This window comes from Symphalangus syndactylus, chromosome 7 (genome assembly GCF_028878055.3).
Source record: "Symphalangus syndactylus isolate Jambi chromosome 7, NHGRI_mSymSyn1-v2.1_pri, whole genome shotgun sequence".
Taxonomy (NCBI): domain Eukaryota; kingdom Metazoa; phylum Chordata; class Mammalia; order Primates; family Hylobatidae; genus Symphalangus; species Symphalangus syndactylus.
Genome location: NC_072429.2, coordinates 80,260,227 through 80,277,185, shown reverse-complemented (window position 1 = coordinate 80,277,185; position 16,959 = coordinate 80,260,227). Strand labels below are relative to the sequence as shown.

Here is a 16,959-nt window from a genome sequence, read left to right as displayed (position 1 = left end):
CTCATTACAACCTAAACAATTTTATTCATCCCAAACAACTTCTGAAAACACAGTCAAGGGTTACAGTATAATTGTGAAGTTTTAATATTGTCCCTTATCTTTTTCTTGGGAAAATTTATATTAATAGGTAGAAACTCCAGCATTTTTTTTTTTTTTTTGAGATGGAGTCTTGCACTGTCGCCCAGCCTGGAGTGGAAACTCCAGTATTTTAAAGTATTTTTGTAAAGCAGTACATTGGCTATGAAAATAAAATACAGAAAAGCCATGGCTTTTTTCCAGATATAACACTATTACATATATTTTGGAACACCCGAATATATCAAGAAACAATGATTGTTGTTATGCCAAAGTATATTTTCACCAAGTAATAGAAAACATTCATGATCCACCAACTGAGGACAAACAAACCTTTTATGACCTAGAACCTGGAGACTGGATCTTTTGGAAATGACACCAGAGAAAGACTGCTCTTGAACGCCACTGGAAGGGACCATCCCAAGTTCTTCTCACCAGCTACACTGCAGCAAAATTTTAGGGCCTTAAGTATTAGGTCTACATTTCTCAATTCAAGAGAATCTCTCCAAACTCTTGGGACTGTACTCCTGTTGGAGACCTCAAGATAACACTTACCAGAGAGGTTTCTCCTCAGAATCAGACAACATCCTAGGTATGGACAGCTTTTCCAAGGTCACAGATCAAAATTTCTCTCCTCTGTCATCATGAAACCTTTGTTATTTTTCCACTTTACCCTGTGTTTCTTTTCTGCTTATATGTGGCAAGCTAATGTGATAATTAAGGCTTCTGTGATAATTAACAGCTTCCACAGAGAAAAGCACTAAATGTTGGATATGTCATGTTAAACCTAAATCCTTACGTGATTTTAGAGATCCTTAAGTTTAGCCTGTAACAAATTTCACCATTATTTTCAGTGTGACTATTTATTCAAATTTCACATCTGGTGCTTTCTATAAGGTGAGGCTTTTAGAGTCATATATTCAAGTTCCATGTTTAAATCTAACTGTTTAGATCTAACAATAGGCAAAACCCATAGTGAGGGTTTTGTAGTTAAAATATGCCAGAAACTTAATAAGAAAACCAAAAGAAAGATAATTTGAAAGTTTATAGACAAATTTATAACCCCAATTCCTTAACTGTCAGTAGCTTCCAACCATGCAATAATGAGGTCGGGAGTTCGAGACCAGCCTGACCAACATGGAGAAACCCCATCTCTACTAAAAATACAAAATTAGCAGGGCATGGTGGCACATGCCTGTAATTCCAGCTACCCGGGAAGCTGAGGCAGGAGAATCTCTTGAGCCTAGGAGGTGGAGGTTTTGGTAAGCCGAGATCACGCCATTGCACTCCAGCCTGGGCAACAAGAGTGAAACTGTCAAAAAAGAAAGAAAGAAAGAAAAAGAAGCCTTGGATAAATATTACTACTATTGCTTCCCTACTGGTGACCCCTAACACACAGGCATCCCACAAGGAACTACCTATTGTGCCCTTCCAGGAGATATTTTATGTGTGGAGCATTTAATCATCAACTACATGCATGGACAACTTTATATCTCAATAAGTGGAAAATAGGAGGCCAATGTGGATTAGAAGTTCTAACAGTACCATTGTCACTCCGTAACCAATTGGAAACTAAATATTGGTCTACACCTCTTAATTTGTTCTATAAAATAAAGATGAATTTGTCAGCAGTCATAAATCTCTCATGTAGAGAGATTTTGAGATTTAGAGAGCATTTTTGGTAGAATACTCCTTCCCTGGCTTGGCATAAATGTAAGTAAAGTTATGATCAAAATTCTGTCTTAAACATTAGCTACTATATCTGACTCAACTGCAAAGGCTTTAGTTGCCCAGCAAACTTTTAAAAATCCTATTGCTAAGTTAGTTTTAGGTAACAGCATTGCTTTAGACTACCTGTTGGCTGAACTGGGGCGGGGTGGGTGGGGAGGCTGGCAGAAGGTGGGGGGTGATGGCTAAGATCTCTTGCTGCACTTAGATACATGTGTCTGATATGACAGCAGCTCCATTTTAAGAAATTAACAAACAAGCTACTTGGTTAAAACAAGTAGATTCATCTTCTGACTTATTTTAAAAATTCGTCTGATTTTAATTTGTTTAGTTTATGAGAGTTCCTATTAGGAGTGCACTTCATTCAGTCTTTTGCCATTATTCTCTGATAGTTTTCATAGTAGTTTTCCTGGTGCACTGTATTTTCTCAAGAGTCTTAATGCTTGTATGCAGCTATCCACACTGCATCATATGGTCCCACTCCAGTTAGAGCAACAAAAACCCAAAGAAAACCAAAAGAATCACTCGACTGACCTGACATGATAACTTGTGAATGCCATACTGAGACCAAACAATCTCAATGTGATGGTGACAAAGAGCTGCTGTGTAACTCACAAAAACAAAAGCTCTTTGGGATGCTTTCAGTAATTTTAAAAAGCATGAAACGGTCCTGAAATCCACAGTTTGAGAACCATTGTTCTAAGAATAATCTATAAACTGAGAGCTGGTGAAAGGAAAATAAGACTGGACGTTGGATGAGAGAGGCGGTTTGAGAGGAAGAAGAGTTCTGAGGAATGGGAAAAGAAGCACGGAACCACAGAGAGGTTTTGTTAGTCAGGAGTAACAGCACGACCCATTGTTTTCTCTTTCTCTCATTTTCATTCTAATTCATTCCTGCTTCTTGTGCTATGCTTCTTGCTATCTATGATATACAAATTCCAAATCTCCCTGCTATATTTCCATGCCAATACCTACATCATTACCACCTATCCTGACCCCACCCCCGACCATTACCAGACAAGCACTGATATCATATGAAATTTGGAGACCAGGAATGAAGGAAACTAGATAGGGTAGGAGAAGGGAAGGGCAGATAGTAATATGCCGAATTAACCTTAGCACTTCCAGCAAGTTTTCAAAGCGCCAGTGGAGAAAGGAAAAGAGAAAGATAGCTCTACAGTGGTGTGGCTATTTATTCTTGAGTGTACATTATGAATACTCATTAAAAATTGCAAATTTCCTACCACATTCAATTAAATGGGAAAGTTTTATGAAAAACTTAAAAATTGGGAACTAATTTAAAAAAGAAAAGTTTAGTTAGTTGCCAAAGCATAAGAAAGGAAATGAAGAAAAATTGCAAAGGTATCAATGTTACAACTGAATCAAAATGGAAATTTAATATTCTTGATTATTGATACAGGATTACAATTGAAGTTATGTAAATATATTGAAATATACAAATAAGCTTTATTAAAATTAAATATCAAAAAAACTAATTGAATATACTTTTTAAGTTTTCATTTTTAAGGCCCAAGTTAGTGCTAAAACTGAGAGTACTATGAGGCAACTGGGGCCTCTTAAGTACAAATGAAATTACATTTTAAATATAAACTAGTGGATGAGTTTATTATCATTTAAAATATAAATTCATTGGTGGATGTAACATCTGCTGTATGTGTTACTCTAGGTTTCTTAAATTCTCAGTAAGTGACTTTGAATAATATTTGCTGTTAAAATCAACACTATATATCTCAGAAACCATATTATCTGACTTGTATACAATATCAATACGTTAATTTTGCTATGCAATAGATTTCTTTTAGAGCAGCTTATAATTTTTTCTTTAAAAATACATAAATGTGAAATGCTAACTTTTGCCACAAGGTGGCTCTTCATAGACTCTAATGTATCATCTAAGCAGCTCTTTTAAAAATTTCCATAAAGACTGTATTATCTCCCAAACACTCTTTTAAAGTGAATATTATTGATATAAAACAAGTTTTTGGAAATAGAGCAAAAATCTAAGATAAATAGTTAGATTCTTTCAGTGATTTCTGGTGTGTCACACACACACACTCACACACACACAGAGAGAGAGGGAGAGACTGCCATTATAATGTATTTATTTAGAAGATATCCAGGCTCTTGAGTTACTGTAGCAGAATGTGGTGCCTCCTAAGGAAGGCAGCTCCTAAATGAAAGGCACTCTGAACAGGTACGTTCATCACTTACTTGGCAATCCATGATTGCTCTTTCTTCACTTGCATAGGAGCATATCTCCCATTCAATATCCAATGAAGGATGACATATGAAATCATTCACTTAAGGAATGGCTTTACTAGCATTAGACGGAAGCCCCAAATACAAAGCATTTATCCATTAAACAAATGTATATTGGTCTAGCCTATATTCCAGACAGTACAATAGATAGATAGCTCAGCATAGTGGTTAAGAACATAGACCCTGGAGCCAAACTGTCATGCCTTCAACAGTGATTACACTTCTTATTATCAGTGTGGTCTTAGTAAAATACTTATTGCATCCAGATTTCCTTATATGTTAAATAGTTATAATAATATGATTGTCATGAGGATTAAATAACTGAGTAGAAGTAAAGGCTATAGAATAATGCTCACTATATTTAAGTGTTTCTTAAGCGGTAGCTATTATTACTAGGTGCTGTAGTGGATTTAAATCACATAGGCAAATTCCTTGACACTCCATCCATCAAAAGTCTAATTCCCTTTTACTCAGATTTGAGCTGGCCTTAGTGAAGCATTCCTAATGAATAGAATGCAGGGACTTCCAACGCCAATGAGAAAAAGTAATACAATTTCAATATGCTCTTCCCTCTCTTAGGATGCCCACCTTTGGAACCCAGACGCTGCCATGAGGAAACAAGGGACTAGCTCCCACTTATGTGTGAGAACATGTGGTAGGCAGTTTCTGTTCCTCCATTAATTCACTTAGGATTATAGAGTCCAGTTTCATCCATGTTGCTGCAAAGGACATGATTTTGTTCTTTTTATGGCCATGTAATATTCCAAGGTGTATATATACTACATTTTCTTTATCCAATCCACTATTGATGGGCACCTAGGTTGACTCCATGTCTTTGCTATTATAAATAGTGTGGCAGTGAATATACCAGTGAATGTGTTTTTTTGGTATAATTTATTTATATATACCTATTTTCCTTTAGTATATATCCAAGAATGGAATTAATGGGTCAAATGGGGGTTCTGTTTTAAATTCTCTGAGAAATCTCCAAACTGCTTTCCATAGGGAATGAACTAATTTATGTTCTCACCAACAATGTATAAATGCACTATTTTTTTCTGACACCTCGCCAACAGTGGTTTTTTGACTTTTTAATTATAACCATTCTGACTGGTGTGAAATGGTATCTCATTGTGGTTTTGATCTGCACTTTTCTAATGATGATTGATGATGAACATTTTTTCATATGCTTCTTGGTCACTTGTATGTCTTCTTTTTCAGAAGTATCTATTCATGTCTTTGCCTATTTTTAATGGGGTTGTTTTTTGCTCGTTGATTTATTTAAGTTCCTTATAGGTTCTGGATATTAGATCGTTGTTGGATGCATAGTTTGCAAATATTTTTCTCTTACTCTGTAGGTTATCTGTTTACTCTGTTCATAGTTTCTTTTGCTGTGCAGAAGCTTTTTGGTTTAATTAGGTCCCACTTGTCAATTCTTGATTTTGGTTGCAATTGCTTTTGGGGACTTCATAAAAAATTCTTTGCCAATGCCAATGTCAACAGGGGCATTTCCCAGATTTTCTTCTGGGATTTTTATAGTTTGAGGTCTTACATTCAAATCTTTACTCCATCTTGAGTTAATTTTTGTATATGGGTAAAGATAGGACTCGTTACATTCTTCTGCATGTGGCTCACCAGTTATCTCAGCACCACTGATTAAATAAGGAGTCCTTTTCCCATTGCTTGCTTTTGTCAGCTTTGTCAAAGATCAGATGGCTGCAGCTGTGCAGCTTTATTTCTGGGTTCTCTATTGTGTTCCATTGGTCTAAGTGTCTGTACCAGTACAATGCTATTTTGGTTACTGTAGCCTAGCATAGTTTGAAGTAGGGTAGTGTGATGCCTCCAGCTTTGTTCTTTTTGCTTAGGATTGCTTTGGCCATTTGGGCTCTTTCTTGGTTCTACATGAAGTTTGGAATTTTTTTTTTCTAATACTGTGAAGAATGACATTGGTAGTTTAATAAGAAAAACACTAAATCTGTAGATTGCTTTGGGCAGAATGACCATTTTAATAATATTGATTTTTCAAATCTATGAGCATAGAATGTTTTTTCATTTCTATCATCTCTGATTTCTTTCAGCAGTGTTTTGTAGTTCTCCTTGTAGAGACCTTTCACCTCCTTGGTTAGCTGCATTCTTAGGTATTTCATTTTCTTTGTAATGAGATCACGTTCTTGATTGGACTCTCAGCCTAGACATTACTTGTGAATAGAAATGCTACTGATTTTTGTACATTGCTTTTGTATCCTGAAACCTTACTAAAATTGTTAATCAGTTCTCGTAGCCTTTTGGCAGAGTCTTTAGGATTTTCTAGGTATAGAATCATATCATCAGTGAAGACAGATAGTTTAATTTCTTCTTTTACTATTTGGTTGCCTTCTTTCTCTTGCCTGATTGCAGTAGCTAGGATTTTCAATATTATGTTGAATAAGAGTCGTGAGAGTGGGCATCCTTGACATGTTCCAGTTTTCAAGGGAAATACAGCTTTGGCTCATTCAATATAATGTGGGCTGTGGGGATTTCATAAATGGCTCTTATTATTTTGAGGTATATTCCTTTGATGCCTAGTCTGTTGAGGGTTCTATTATAAAATTACATTTAATTTTATCAAAAGCATCTTTTGCATCCATTGAGATGATCACATTGTTCTTTTAATTCTGATTATGTGGTGAATCACACTTACTGATTTGTGTATTTTGAATCAGACTTGCCTCTCAGGAATAAATCCTACTTGATCATGGTGTATTAACTTTATCATGTGCTGTTGGATTTGGTTTGCTAATATCATGTTGAGGACTTTTTGCATGTATGTTCATCAGGGATATTGGCATGAAGTTTTGTTTTACTGTGTGTCTCTACCAGATTTTAGGATTAGGCTGGTGCTGGTTTCATAAAATAAGGAAGAGCCCTTTTTGCTTGATTTTTTTTTTGGAATAGTTTTAGTAGTATTGATACCAGCTCTTCTTTGTACATTTGGTAGAATTCAGCTATGAATTCATCTGGTCCAGGGGTGGTTTTGGTTAGTTGGTATTTTATTACTGATTTAATTTCAGAGCTGAATATTGGTCTATTCAGGGCTTCAATCACTTCCTGATTCCATCTTGGTAGATCACATATTTCCATCTAGGTTTTCTTACTTGTATGCATAAAGTTATTCATAGTATGCTCTGAGAATCTTGTATTTCTGCAGGATTGGTTGTAATGCTGTCTTTATCATTTCTGATTGTACTTATTTGGATTTTCTCTTTCTTTTCTTTGTTAATCTAGCTATTGTTCTATCAATCTTGTTTTTTCAAGAAATCAACTCTTGGTTTCATTGATCTTTCATGCAGTTTTTTGCGTCTCAATTCCATTCAGTTCTCTAATTTCAGTTATTTCCTTTCCTCTGCTAGCTTTGGAGTTGGTTTGTTCCTTTTTCTCTGGTTCCTTTAGATGCAAAGTTAGATTGTTAATTTGAGATCTTTATAACTTCTTGATGAAGTGTTTAGCATCATAAGCTTTTCTCTTAACACTGCTTTAGCTCATCACAGAGATTTTGATAAGCTGCTTTCCTATGTTCATTAATTTCAAAAACTTTTTGATTTTTGTCTTAATTTTGAGGTTAACCCAGGAGTTATTAATTAGCAAGTTATTTAATTTCCATGTATTTGTGTAGTTTTGAGAGATTTTCTTTTTTCTTTCTTTCTTTTTTTTTTTTTTTTTTTGAGATGGAGTCTCACTCTGTCGCCCAGGCTAGAGTGCAGTGGCGCCATCTCAGCTCACTGCAAGCTCTGCCTCCTGGGTTCATGCCATTCTCCTGCCTCAGCCTCCCGAGTAGCTGGGACTACAGGCACCCGCCACCACGCTCAGCTAATTTTTTGTATTTTTAGTAGAGACAGGGTTTCACCATGTTAGCCAGGATGGTCTCAATCTCCCGACCTCGTGATCTGCCCGCCTCAGCCTCCCAAAGTGCTGGGATTATAGGCATGAGCCACTGCACCTGGCTGAGAGATTTTCTTGATATTGGTTTGTATTATTTTACTGTGATCTCAGAGTGTGCTTGGTATGATTTCAATTTTTTAAATTAATTTATTTATTTAGACAGAGTCTCGCTCTGCTGCCCAGACTGGAGCGCAGTGGCACAATCTTGGCTCGCTGCAATCTCCACCTCCCAAGTTCAAGTGATTCTCACGCCTCAGCCTCCCCAGTAGCTGAGATTACAGGTGCAAAAAAAAAAAAAAAAAATTGTATCTTTACTAGAGATAGGGTTTCACCATGTTGGCCAAGCTGGTCTTAAACTTTTGACCTCAAGTTGATCCACCTACCTCAGCTTCCCAAAGTGCTGGGATTACCGGTGTGAGCCACTGTGCCTGGCCAATTTTTTGAGTTTAGAGACCTTCATGACAAAGAATGTGGTAAATCTTAGAATATGTTCTGTGTGCAGGTGAGAAGAATGTATATTCTGTGGTTGTTGGATACAACGTTCTGTAGATGTCTATTAAGTCCCATTGGTCAAGTGTCAAGTTTAAATCCAGAGTTTGTTAGTTTTCTACCTTGATGGATCTATCCAGTGGGGTGTTGAAGTTCCCCTACTATTAGTGTGTGGTTATCTAAGTCTTTTTGTAGGCCAAGAAGAACTTGTTTTATGAACCTGGGTGCTCCAATGTTAGATGTGTATAAATTTAGGATAATTAAGTCTTCTTGTTGGAATGTACCCTTTGTCATTATGTAATACACTTCTTTGTCCTTAATTTTTATTGGTTTACAATCTGTTTTATCTGACATAAGAATAGTGACTCCAGGCCAGATGCAGTGGCTCACACCTGCAATCCCAGCAATTTGGGATGCCGAGGTGGGTAGATCATGAGGTCAAGAGATCAAGACCATCCTGGACAACATAGTGAAACCCCGTCTCTACTAAAAATAAAAAGAATTAGCCAGGCATGGTGGTGAGCGCCTGTAGTCCCAGCTACTAGGGAGGCTGAGGCAGAAGAATCACTTGAACCTGGGATGCAGAGGTTGCAGTGAGCCGAGATTGTGCCACTGTACTCCAGCCTGGTGATGGAGTGAGATTTGATCTCAAAAAAAAAAAGAAAAAATAGTGACTCCTGCTCTTTGCTCTTTTATTTCCATTTGCATGGTAGATCCTTCTCCATTACTTTACTTTGAGCCTGTGGGTGTTATTACATGTGAAGTGGATCTCTTGATCCAGCTTGTTACCCTATGCCTTTATCCAACTTGTTACCCTATGCCTTTTACGTGAGGCAATTAGCCCATTTACATTCAAGGTTAGTATTGATATGTGAGCTTTTGATCCTGTCATTGTGTTGTTAGCTCGTTGTTATGCAGACTTGATTGGATAATTGCTTTAGAGTGCCTGTAGGCTATGTGCTTAAGTGTCTTTTCACGGTAGCAACTGTAATTCTTTTGATATCATGTTTAGTATACCATTGAGGACTTATTGTAAGGCTGGTCTAGTTGAAATTATCCCCTGAGCATTTGCTTGTCTGAGAAAGATTTTATTTCTCCTTCACTTATGAATCTTAGTTTAGTAGGATATAAAAATTCTTGGTTAGAATTTCTTTTAAGGACACTGAAAATAGGCCCCATCTCTTCTGGCTTGTACAGTTTCTGGTGAGAGGTCTTCTGCCAGCCTGATGGCTTTCCATCTGTACATGAATTGACCCTTATCTCAAGCTGCCTATAAGATTTTTCCTTTTGTATTGTCCTTGGTGAGTCTGATGACTATGTGCCTTGGGGATGCTTGTATAGTGTATAGTTAGAGTTCTCTGTTTCTTGGAATTGCATGTCAATCTCTCTAGCAAGATTAGATAAATTTTCATCAACTCTACCCTCAGATATATTTTCCAAGTTGCTTATTCTCTCTCCTTTTCTCTCAGGAATGCCAATGAGTCATAGATTTTGTCTCTTTACATAATCCCATACTTCTTGGAGGTTTTGTTCATTGTTCATTTTTAAACATTTTTTTTTTTTTTTTTTTTGGTTTGAGTTGATCCGAATAACCAGGCTTTAAACTCAGATTCTTTCCCCAGATTGATTTATTATGCTGTTAATACTTCCAATTGTATTATAAAATTCTTGTAGTGAATTTTTCAGCTCTAGAAGTTCAGTTTGGTTTTATCTTAAAATAGCTATTTTGTATTTCAGCTCTTGGATTATTTTACTGGATGCTTTGGATTTCTTGGATTGGGTTTCAACTTCCTTCTGATCTCAATGCGCTTCCTTTCCACCCAGATTCTGAATTCTATGTTTGTCATTTTAGACATTTCAATCTCATTAAGAACCATTGCTAGAGAGCAAGTGGACTTTTTGGAGGTAAGGTGACACTCTGGCTTTCTGAATTGTCAAAGTTCTTGTGCTGATTCTTTCTCATCTGGGAGAGCTGATGCTCCTTTAATTGTGGTGTACGTTGAGTATAGTCCGTTGGCTTCTTTTTTGGATACTTTCAGGACAGGGCTCTGTAAGGAATTTTTATATGTAAGTGAGTTCCTGTACTTGGTTTCAACAGTGTATGCATTAGCCCAATAATTTTTGGTGGTATAGTTTGAGCTCTGATCCAGTAAACAGTGCTTATAAGTAATGGTTGGTAGCTAGGCTAATACCCAGTTGCATAGCCTTTCTGGACTTCCTTTCATTCAAAGGCATACTCTCCAGTGTATGGATGGGAGAGAGATGGCCCCCTCATGAGGTCTGCTTCTTGGCCTTGGGGAAGTCCCCTCCAATCACTTGTGCCACACTTGCATTTTGTTGTTGTTGTTGTTGTTGTTAGGTGTTGTGGGCCATGGGGCTCCCTTGTGCAGGGGCTGCAATTGAAAGGCCACATCCTTACTGGGCCAGCCCTGTGGAGGGAGGCATGCCCCATTCCTGCCCTGGCCCAGAAACCCACAAGTCTTGCCCATCTCAGTGCTCTGAGAGTGAGGGCTCCACCCCGACTTAATTGCTGGTCACAGATCTCAGCTTGGTACTCCCAAGCTGCATGCCACAGCTCTGGGGGGTACCAGGATGTTCTGTGGCTTGGGTTTGGGTTCCAAATGCATTAGGGAATCTGATGTGCTTTCAGGTCACCAGAAAAATACTCAGGTGGGGCAATGGATTCAGATTGGGCTGCAGAGGCTGTGTTTGGTACCCACTCCTGTGAGGTGGCTAGGCATGGGCCTTGGGAGAGGCTGGTGGGCAGGAAGGCTTATGGAATAGACATGTCCCAGTCCCATGAGGCAGCCAGCCCCAGTTTCTCCTGGCTTGGTGGTCAGCTAGAGCCAGAGCCTTCAAGAAGAGGACTGGGGGCTTTGGAGGACGGGTACCTATGACCATGCTCCATCAGAGCTTCCCAGCACTCAAAAGTTCCTGGGATCTCTGCTGTCCAAAATCCTGTCTCTGCCTTCTCCCAGGGGCAATCCACCTGCCAGCTCACATGTCCATGGGGATATGGGTTCCCCTGTAGCTAGGATCCCAGATGTCTGCAGTGAGAGTGAGCCACCCGTCAGTGCCCTCACTCGCCACTTTCCCAGGAGCCATTCAAGGCTGGGAATTAGCCCTCGCATTCAGGTGCCCCATGCAGGGTTCCCAGCTTCCTCTTTCTTCAGCTACAGCTTCAGCATCATCTCTCCATCCACTCTTGGCATTTTCTCTCTGAAGATCTGCCCAAATTATGTTGGTTTACTCAATAATTTGGTCTCTCTTGGTGGGAGTGACACCTGCTGGCTGCATCTCATTGGCCATCTTTTCCCCAGTCTCCATTAAATATCTTTTGTTGGTGAAAAGAATAAATGAGATAGCACATGTAAAGTTAACTAGCTCTGATCTGACACACAATTTCCAACTCCAAGCAAAATTGCCCCTCTCTTCTTTATGCGTATTTATGATCAGATACTCTGTTGAGAGACACATCTGAGCATCTAGAACACTTTTATTATCTTTACTGATTTAAATGCCTGTCTCTACCTAAGTGCTGATTGAAGTCAATATGTATGAAGTATTTACTTTTATGTGGCCAGCACCTAGAATTATTCTTCACACATAAAAGGTGTCCAAGAAATGTTGGCTGGCTGAATGGGGAAACACATGGAAACAATTTCAATGCAGTGTGACAAAGACCAAACTCTCTACAAAACACTAACAAGAACATAGAAGAAGAAACGTCAAGTAAGCTTGGAAAATTTGTAAAACACACACACACAGCGGATTTAATATGTGAGCTTTATAAATGGAGATCTTCAGAGAAGAGGAAAGAAACAGCACAGACCAACGAAAGGAGACATTTCACATTTATGAAAAGTGATTGATCCAGGACCTGGATTAAGAGGAGAGAAAAAGAAAATAAGAAATGATGTGGCTAGAGTTGGTATGCAGGAGCCACATTATAAAGGTCCTTGTGTGCCAGCTGTCAGAATAAAGGGTTTTTCATTTTATCTCCATTGGTAGAGGCTCCAACTTAAGTGACTGAAATAATAAAGAATTTTGAGAGATGAATTATAATGCATGTAGGTTTGTGTTCCAGAATGCTCACTTTAGTAGCAAAGTCAAGAAACGGTGTCCAGTATCTAGGAGACTAATCTGGAGCTAACTGTATGAGTCCAAGGCAATTTATGTAAATACCTAAGGTATGTATTTGTGGTGATGCTAGAAGAGAAAATAGTTTTAGCTGATATTTAGAAACCAATCAACAGGGATGCTTCTGACAAGGGGAAGTAATACAGGTAGGGAAATCTAGGACAATTCCCAAGTTTTTGGCCTTGGGTGGCCTGGTAGGCAGTGATATCATCACCAAAGTAGAGAAGACAAGGAATAGGTAGGTAGAGAGGAGGGGGCACTAAAGAAATGATTACTTTAAAGTACTGATGGAACATTCAGATAGAAATATTCAACCAGCTTTTGGAAATAAGCCTAGGTGGTGTGCTCCTTCCTTTTCTGTTCCACAGAGTGTGTCTCTTCTCTTCTAGGGAAGAGAAAACTGGAGGCAGGGGCCAACATTACCATTTCTCCAGCTGAACTGTTGTCAGTGGGCAGATGCTCCTCATCACTAAGCAGCTACAATAAAGTCAGTGCTTCTATCAATGGATCACTATAAGGAATAGCCTTCCTCCACCTGTTTTAGATACCACCTAACCTGACTTTCCACAAATGAATACAGTGAAAGGGTAAGAAGATCTTTATTGAGAAAGAATTCTTCAAAGCTATCCCAACCTTGCTCTAAAAGCTGCACATCTGTTACCTATTATTTGGGATACCGAATTTTTCTGCCTCTTATCTAGGGTTTACATAGATCCTCACTATTGATTGCCTATCATTAGGTCATTAACTTTCCTTGGCGGAAACATTATTGTTTTGCAACATTCATGTTCTATTCTCCCTTCCTAACGGCTTTCAGGTTTTAATTTAGATATCCATATTCGTGCCCATGTAACCTACATATTTTATGTAAAGCTGACTCAGATTCTCCAACCTCAGGGGTAGACCTTGGTTGACCTAAGACAGCAAATATGATCTCTTCCCCTGACCAAAGTCACTGATATATTGTTGGGCATGTGACTTAAACAGTTTAGTCAATATGAATCTCAGGACTCTTGGTTGGCATATTTAGACAAAAGTTCTTTCTCACTGGACTAACCAGAGAAACACATATGCTTGATTACTACTAGCAGCCACTCTACATCCATGAGGCTAATTAACCTAACACCACAGAAAGGAGAACAGAAAGTCTTGCAATCATCCAAACCTGAAATCTGTCCTATTTCTGGATTTTTCAGAGAATTAAACCAAAAATTTTCTTACTAATGTTTCAGCAAGTTTAAGCCATAGTTTCTATTATTTATACTCCCAAAGCATACTACCTAATTCAGGATGTGGTATTAAAAGATGAAATGGGCTGAGTGAGAGAGGCAGGGTACAGGGCAATATCTTCTATTGAGTAGTAGGCTATCCTGATTATGAGGTTGAAAAAATAAATGTTGTTTAAACTGTTAACTGCTGTGATGGGAAAGAAACAGCCACACTTCATAAACACTGCATTCTCCAAAAGGGCACATCATCCAATCTTAAGACCTCCTCTAACAGTACCTGGGTGATGTTGGTGATTGGGCCAGTTCTCTGAACTGGCACTCCTCAATAAGAATTTTGGAAAATATTGGTAGCTTTAACTACTTGTGCACTATACTCTTAGGACATGGGGACACTTAGCAACTTGTATCTTCAGCTTCGGATTTTAGCTATTTCAGGACAACATAGAAATCTCATTTGTCACCTAGTTGCATAATCTTTATCTCTATGTTTATACCTTTATCTATACTTACAGCCATAGCCATACCTATACCTATATGAATATCCATATACATGCTTATGTCTATATTTATGCACATATATATCCGTATTTATGCACATGTCTATGTATAAATATATACATCCAGCTGCATACATAATACAGTTATGCATGACTTAACAGCAGGTATACATTCTGATAAATGCATCATTAGGTGATTTTGTCATTGTGCAAACAGAGTGTACTTACACAAACCTAAATAGCAAGGAGGCTGAGAAAGCAAATATTTTGCAATTTACAATTTTATATTGGGAAGTGCGCTCTGACCTCTTACCAAGATACATAGGGCAGAAATTACCTAGGCACAGCAAAAGATTCAGAGAGTTGGCTACCAATAGGGTCCGTTAGAGAGTTGTTACATGAGCTTCTGCCACACCCAGGCTTATTACACATCTAGTTTAGATGGTACAGCCTATTGCTCCTGTGCTACAAACCTATACAGCAGGTCACTGTACTAAATACTGTAGGTTATTGTAGCACTATGATGTCTGTATATATAAACATCTCTAAATATAGAAAAGGTATTGTGCTATGACATTACAATGGCTACAACATCTCTAGGTGATAGGAATTTTTCAGCTCCAATATGATGTTATGGGACCACCATCAGATATGCAGTTCATCATGATCAAAACATTGTTATGAGACACATGACTATACTGTATTGTTGTAATATTAGAATTATTATAACAGTTAAATAAGTAAATATATGTAGATGCTCAATTGATATTTGTCGAATAAATAAAAGGTTCCTGCAAAATTTTAAATTCTCAATAAAGGCTAGCCATTATTATTTGTATCTATTGTATCTATCGTAGTATAGATAGTTACAGCAGAAAATCCTAACTTAAGCTTGCTTATCAATAGAAAACATATTATCTCATGTAATTTCAAATTCAAAAGCAGAGTAGACTCTAAGTACAGTACAATCAAAGGCTCAATGATATTATCTAAATGCTTTATCATTCTTCATTCTGCTGTCCTCATATTGGCTTCATTCGGAAGTGATTCCCTTGCAATTGCAAGATGACTGCCAAAGGCAATCAGGACTCTGTGCTTTTTTTGTTCATATTCAATTGAAGAGAAGAGGAGAATATTTTCCCCCACGCACAAGAAATAAGTACTTCCCTTCTCTTAGCCTTTTTCTTGGCCCTTTTCTTCACATGCTTATGTAACAAGCAGCCAAAAGTGGCTCTGTCCAATTTAAGGAAGATATTAAAGATATTGACTAGCTCATAGAAATTCTAGAAAGCTTGGGGACAATGCAGCCAGAAACGAAGCTTCAAACTAAACCACAAAACTAGTCTTGTGAGGATGCTGTTACCACTGAACATTAGACCCTATACTTCAGACACCAAGCAGGTTCATTTGATTAGCAATGCCTAGGGCATATATCTATATATTAGTTTCAAAGGAGGCTGAGAAAGCAAGTATGTTAACAATTTACAATTTTATAGTGGGAAGTGGGCTCTGACCTCTTACCAAAATACAGAGGGCAAGGATTCCCTAGACACAGGAAAGGATTCAGAGAGTTGGCTGCCAATAAGGTCCATTAGACAGTTGTTACAGAAGTTTCTGCCAACTGAGCCACCCACGTAGTATGGTGAGGAGAAGAGGATTGTGAACAGAACTGAAAGAACTGGCTCACCAAACTCTGTAACACTTTCAGATTCATGTAAAAATTAAAGAAGCTTCTCCATTTCAGTTGACTTGTACTGAGTCTCCAGCTTAGTGGAGGTAGGTAGCATTACCGACAGCTCTCTAGCTTGCATCCATAGTGTCAGAGTTTAACTCAAGAGACACTGCATGACTAATCTCTGTTAGGGCAAAGGCTAGTGCAGAGCTGTCAAGGCAAGCAGTGACTCAGCCAGAGGCAAAGGCAGTGACAGCAGCTCATCCAGCAACAGTGACAGGGAACAATAACCAGAACAGATTCCCTAGAGCATTGAATATGCCTTTTAGGGATGCCAAGAATACTCGGGAAAAGAAAAATCTACAAGGGCCTGAATTCCTTAACAAGGAAGTCAGGGTTTGAAATGAGGAGGAATTGGGTATTAAATTTAGAAATCTAATGTCTCAGGGACATATGGATCACATATGCGATTAGAGAAACATCTAGCATTTACTTCCTGGAATCGGAGCTCTTACAGGATGGAAAACGGAGCACTTTTGATAACAAGTTTCCCTTTTTCTTGTGAGGCAGTTTTCCTGGAAGCTCAGCCACCAGATTTTTGCGAGGTTGTTTTCTTGTGGACACTAAAATTTCAGCAGTCATGACACATTCTCAGAAAAACTTGATTTGATACCCCAATCTATAATTGCTTCACTTCCCCCACCTAAGCAACTCTTATATTACTCTATTTTATTTTCTGCAAAGAATATGAATCTAAATTCTTAAAACTTAGTTATTATGTTTACAACTGCTCCTGCATAAGCCTTCACCAGAGTCCACCAGAATATGGACCTCATGAGAACAGTGAACTTTCATATCTTGTTACTAGTAAATTCCTGCAGTCTTAGAACAATAACTGGCACATATGGTAGACACTCGAGAAATATTTGTT

At 38.2% G+C, this 16,959-nt stretch overlaps 1 protein-coding gene across 1 annotated transcript in view; it reads right to left on the bottom strand.

The window, feature by feature from the left end:
* The window catches only part of LOC129485833 (uncharacterized protein C9orf85-like), an 80,233-nt gene that overhangs the window by 48,940 nt on the left and 14,334 nt on the right, over nt 1-16,959 (bottom strand). The window contains exon 2 of the mRNA XM_055284841.1: nt 1,271-1,387. Coding sequence (XP_055140816.1) covers nt 1,271-1,387 — 117 coding nt within the window. The remainder of the gene's footprint in view (nt 1-1,270; nt 1,388-16,959) is intronic.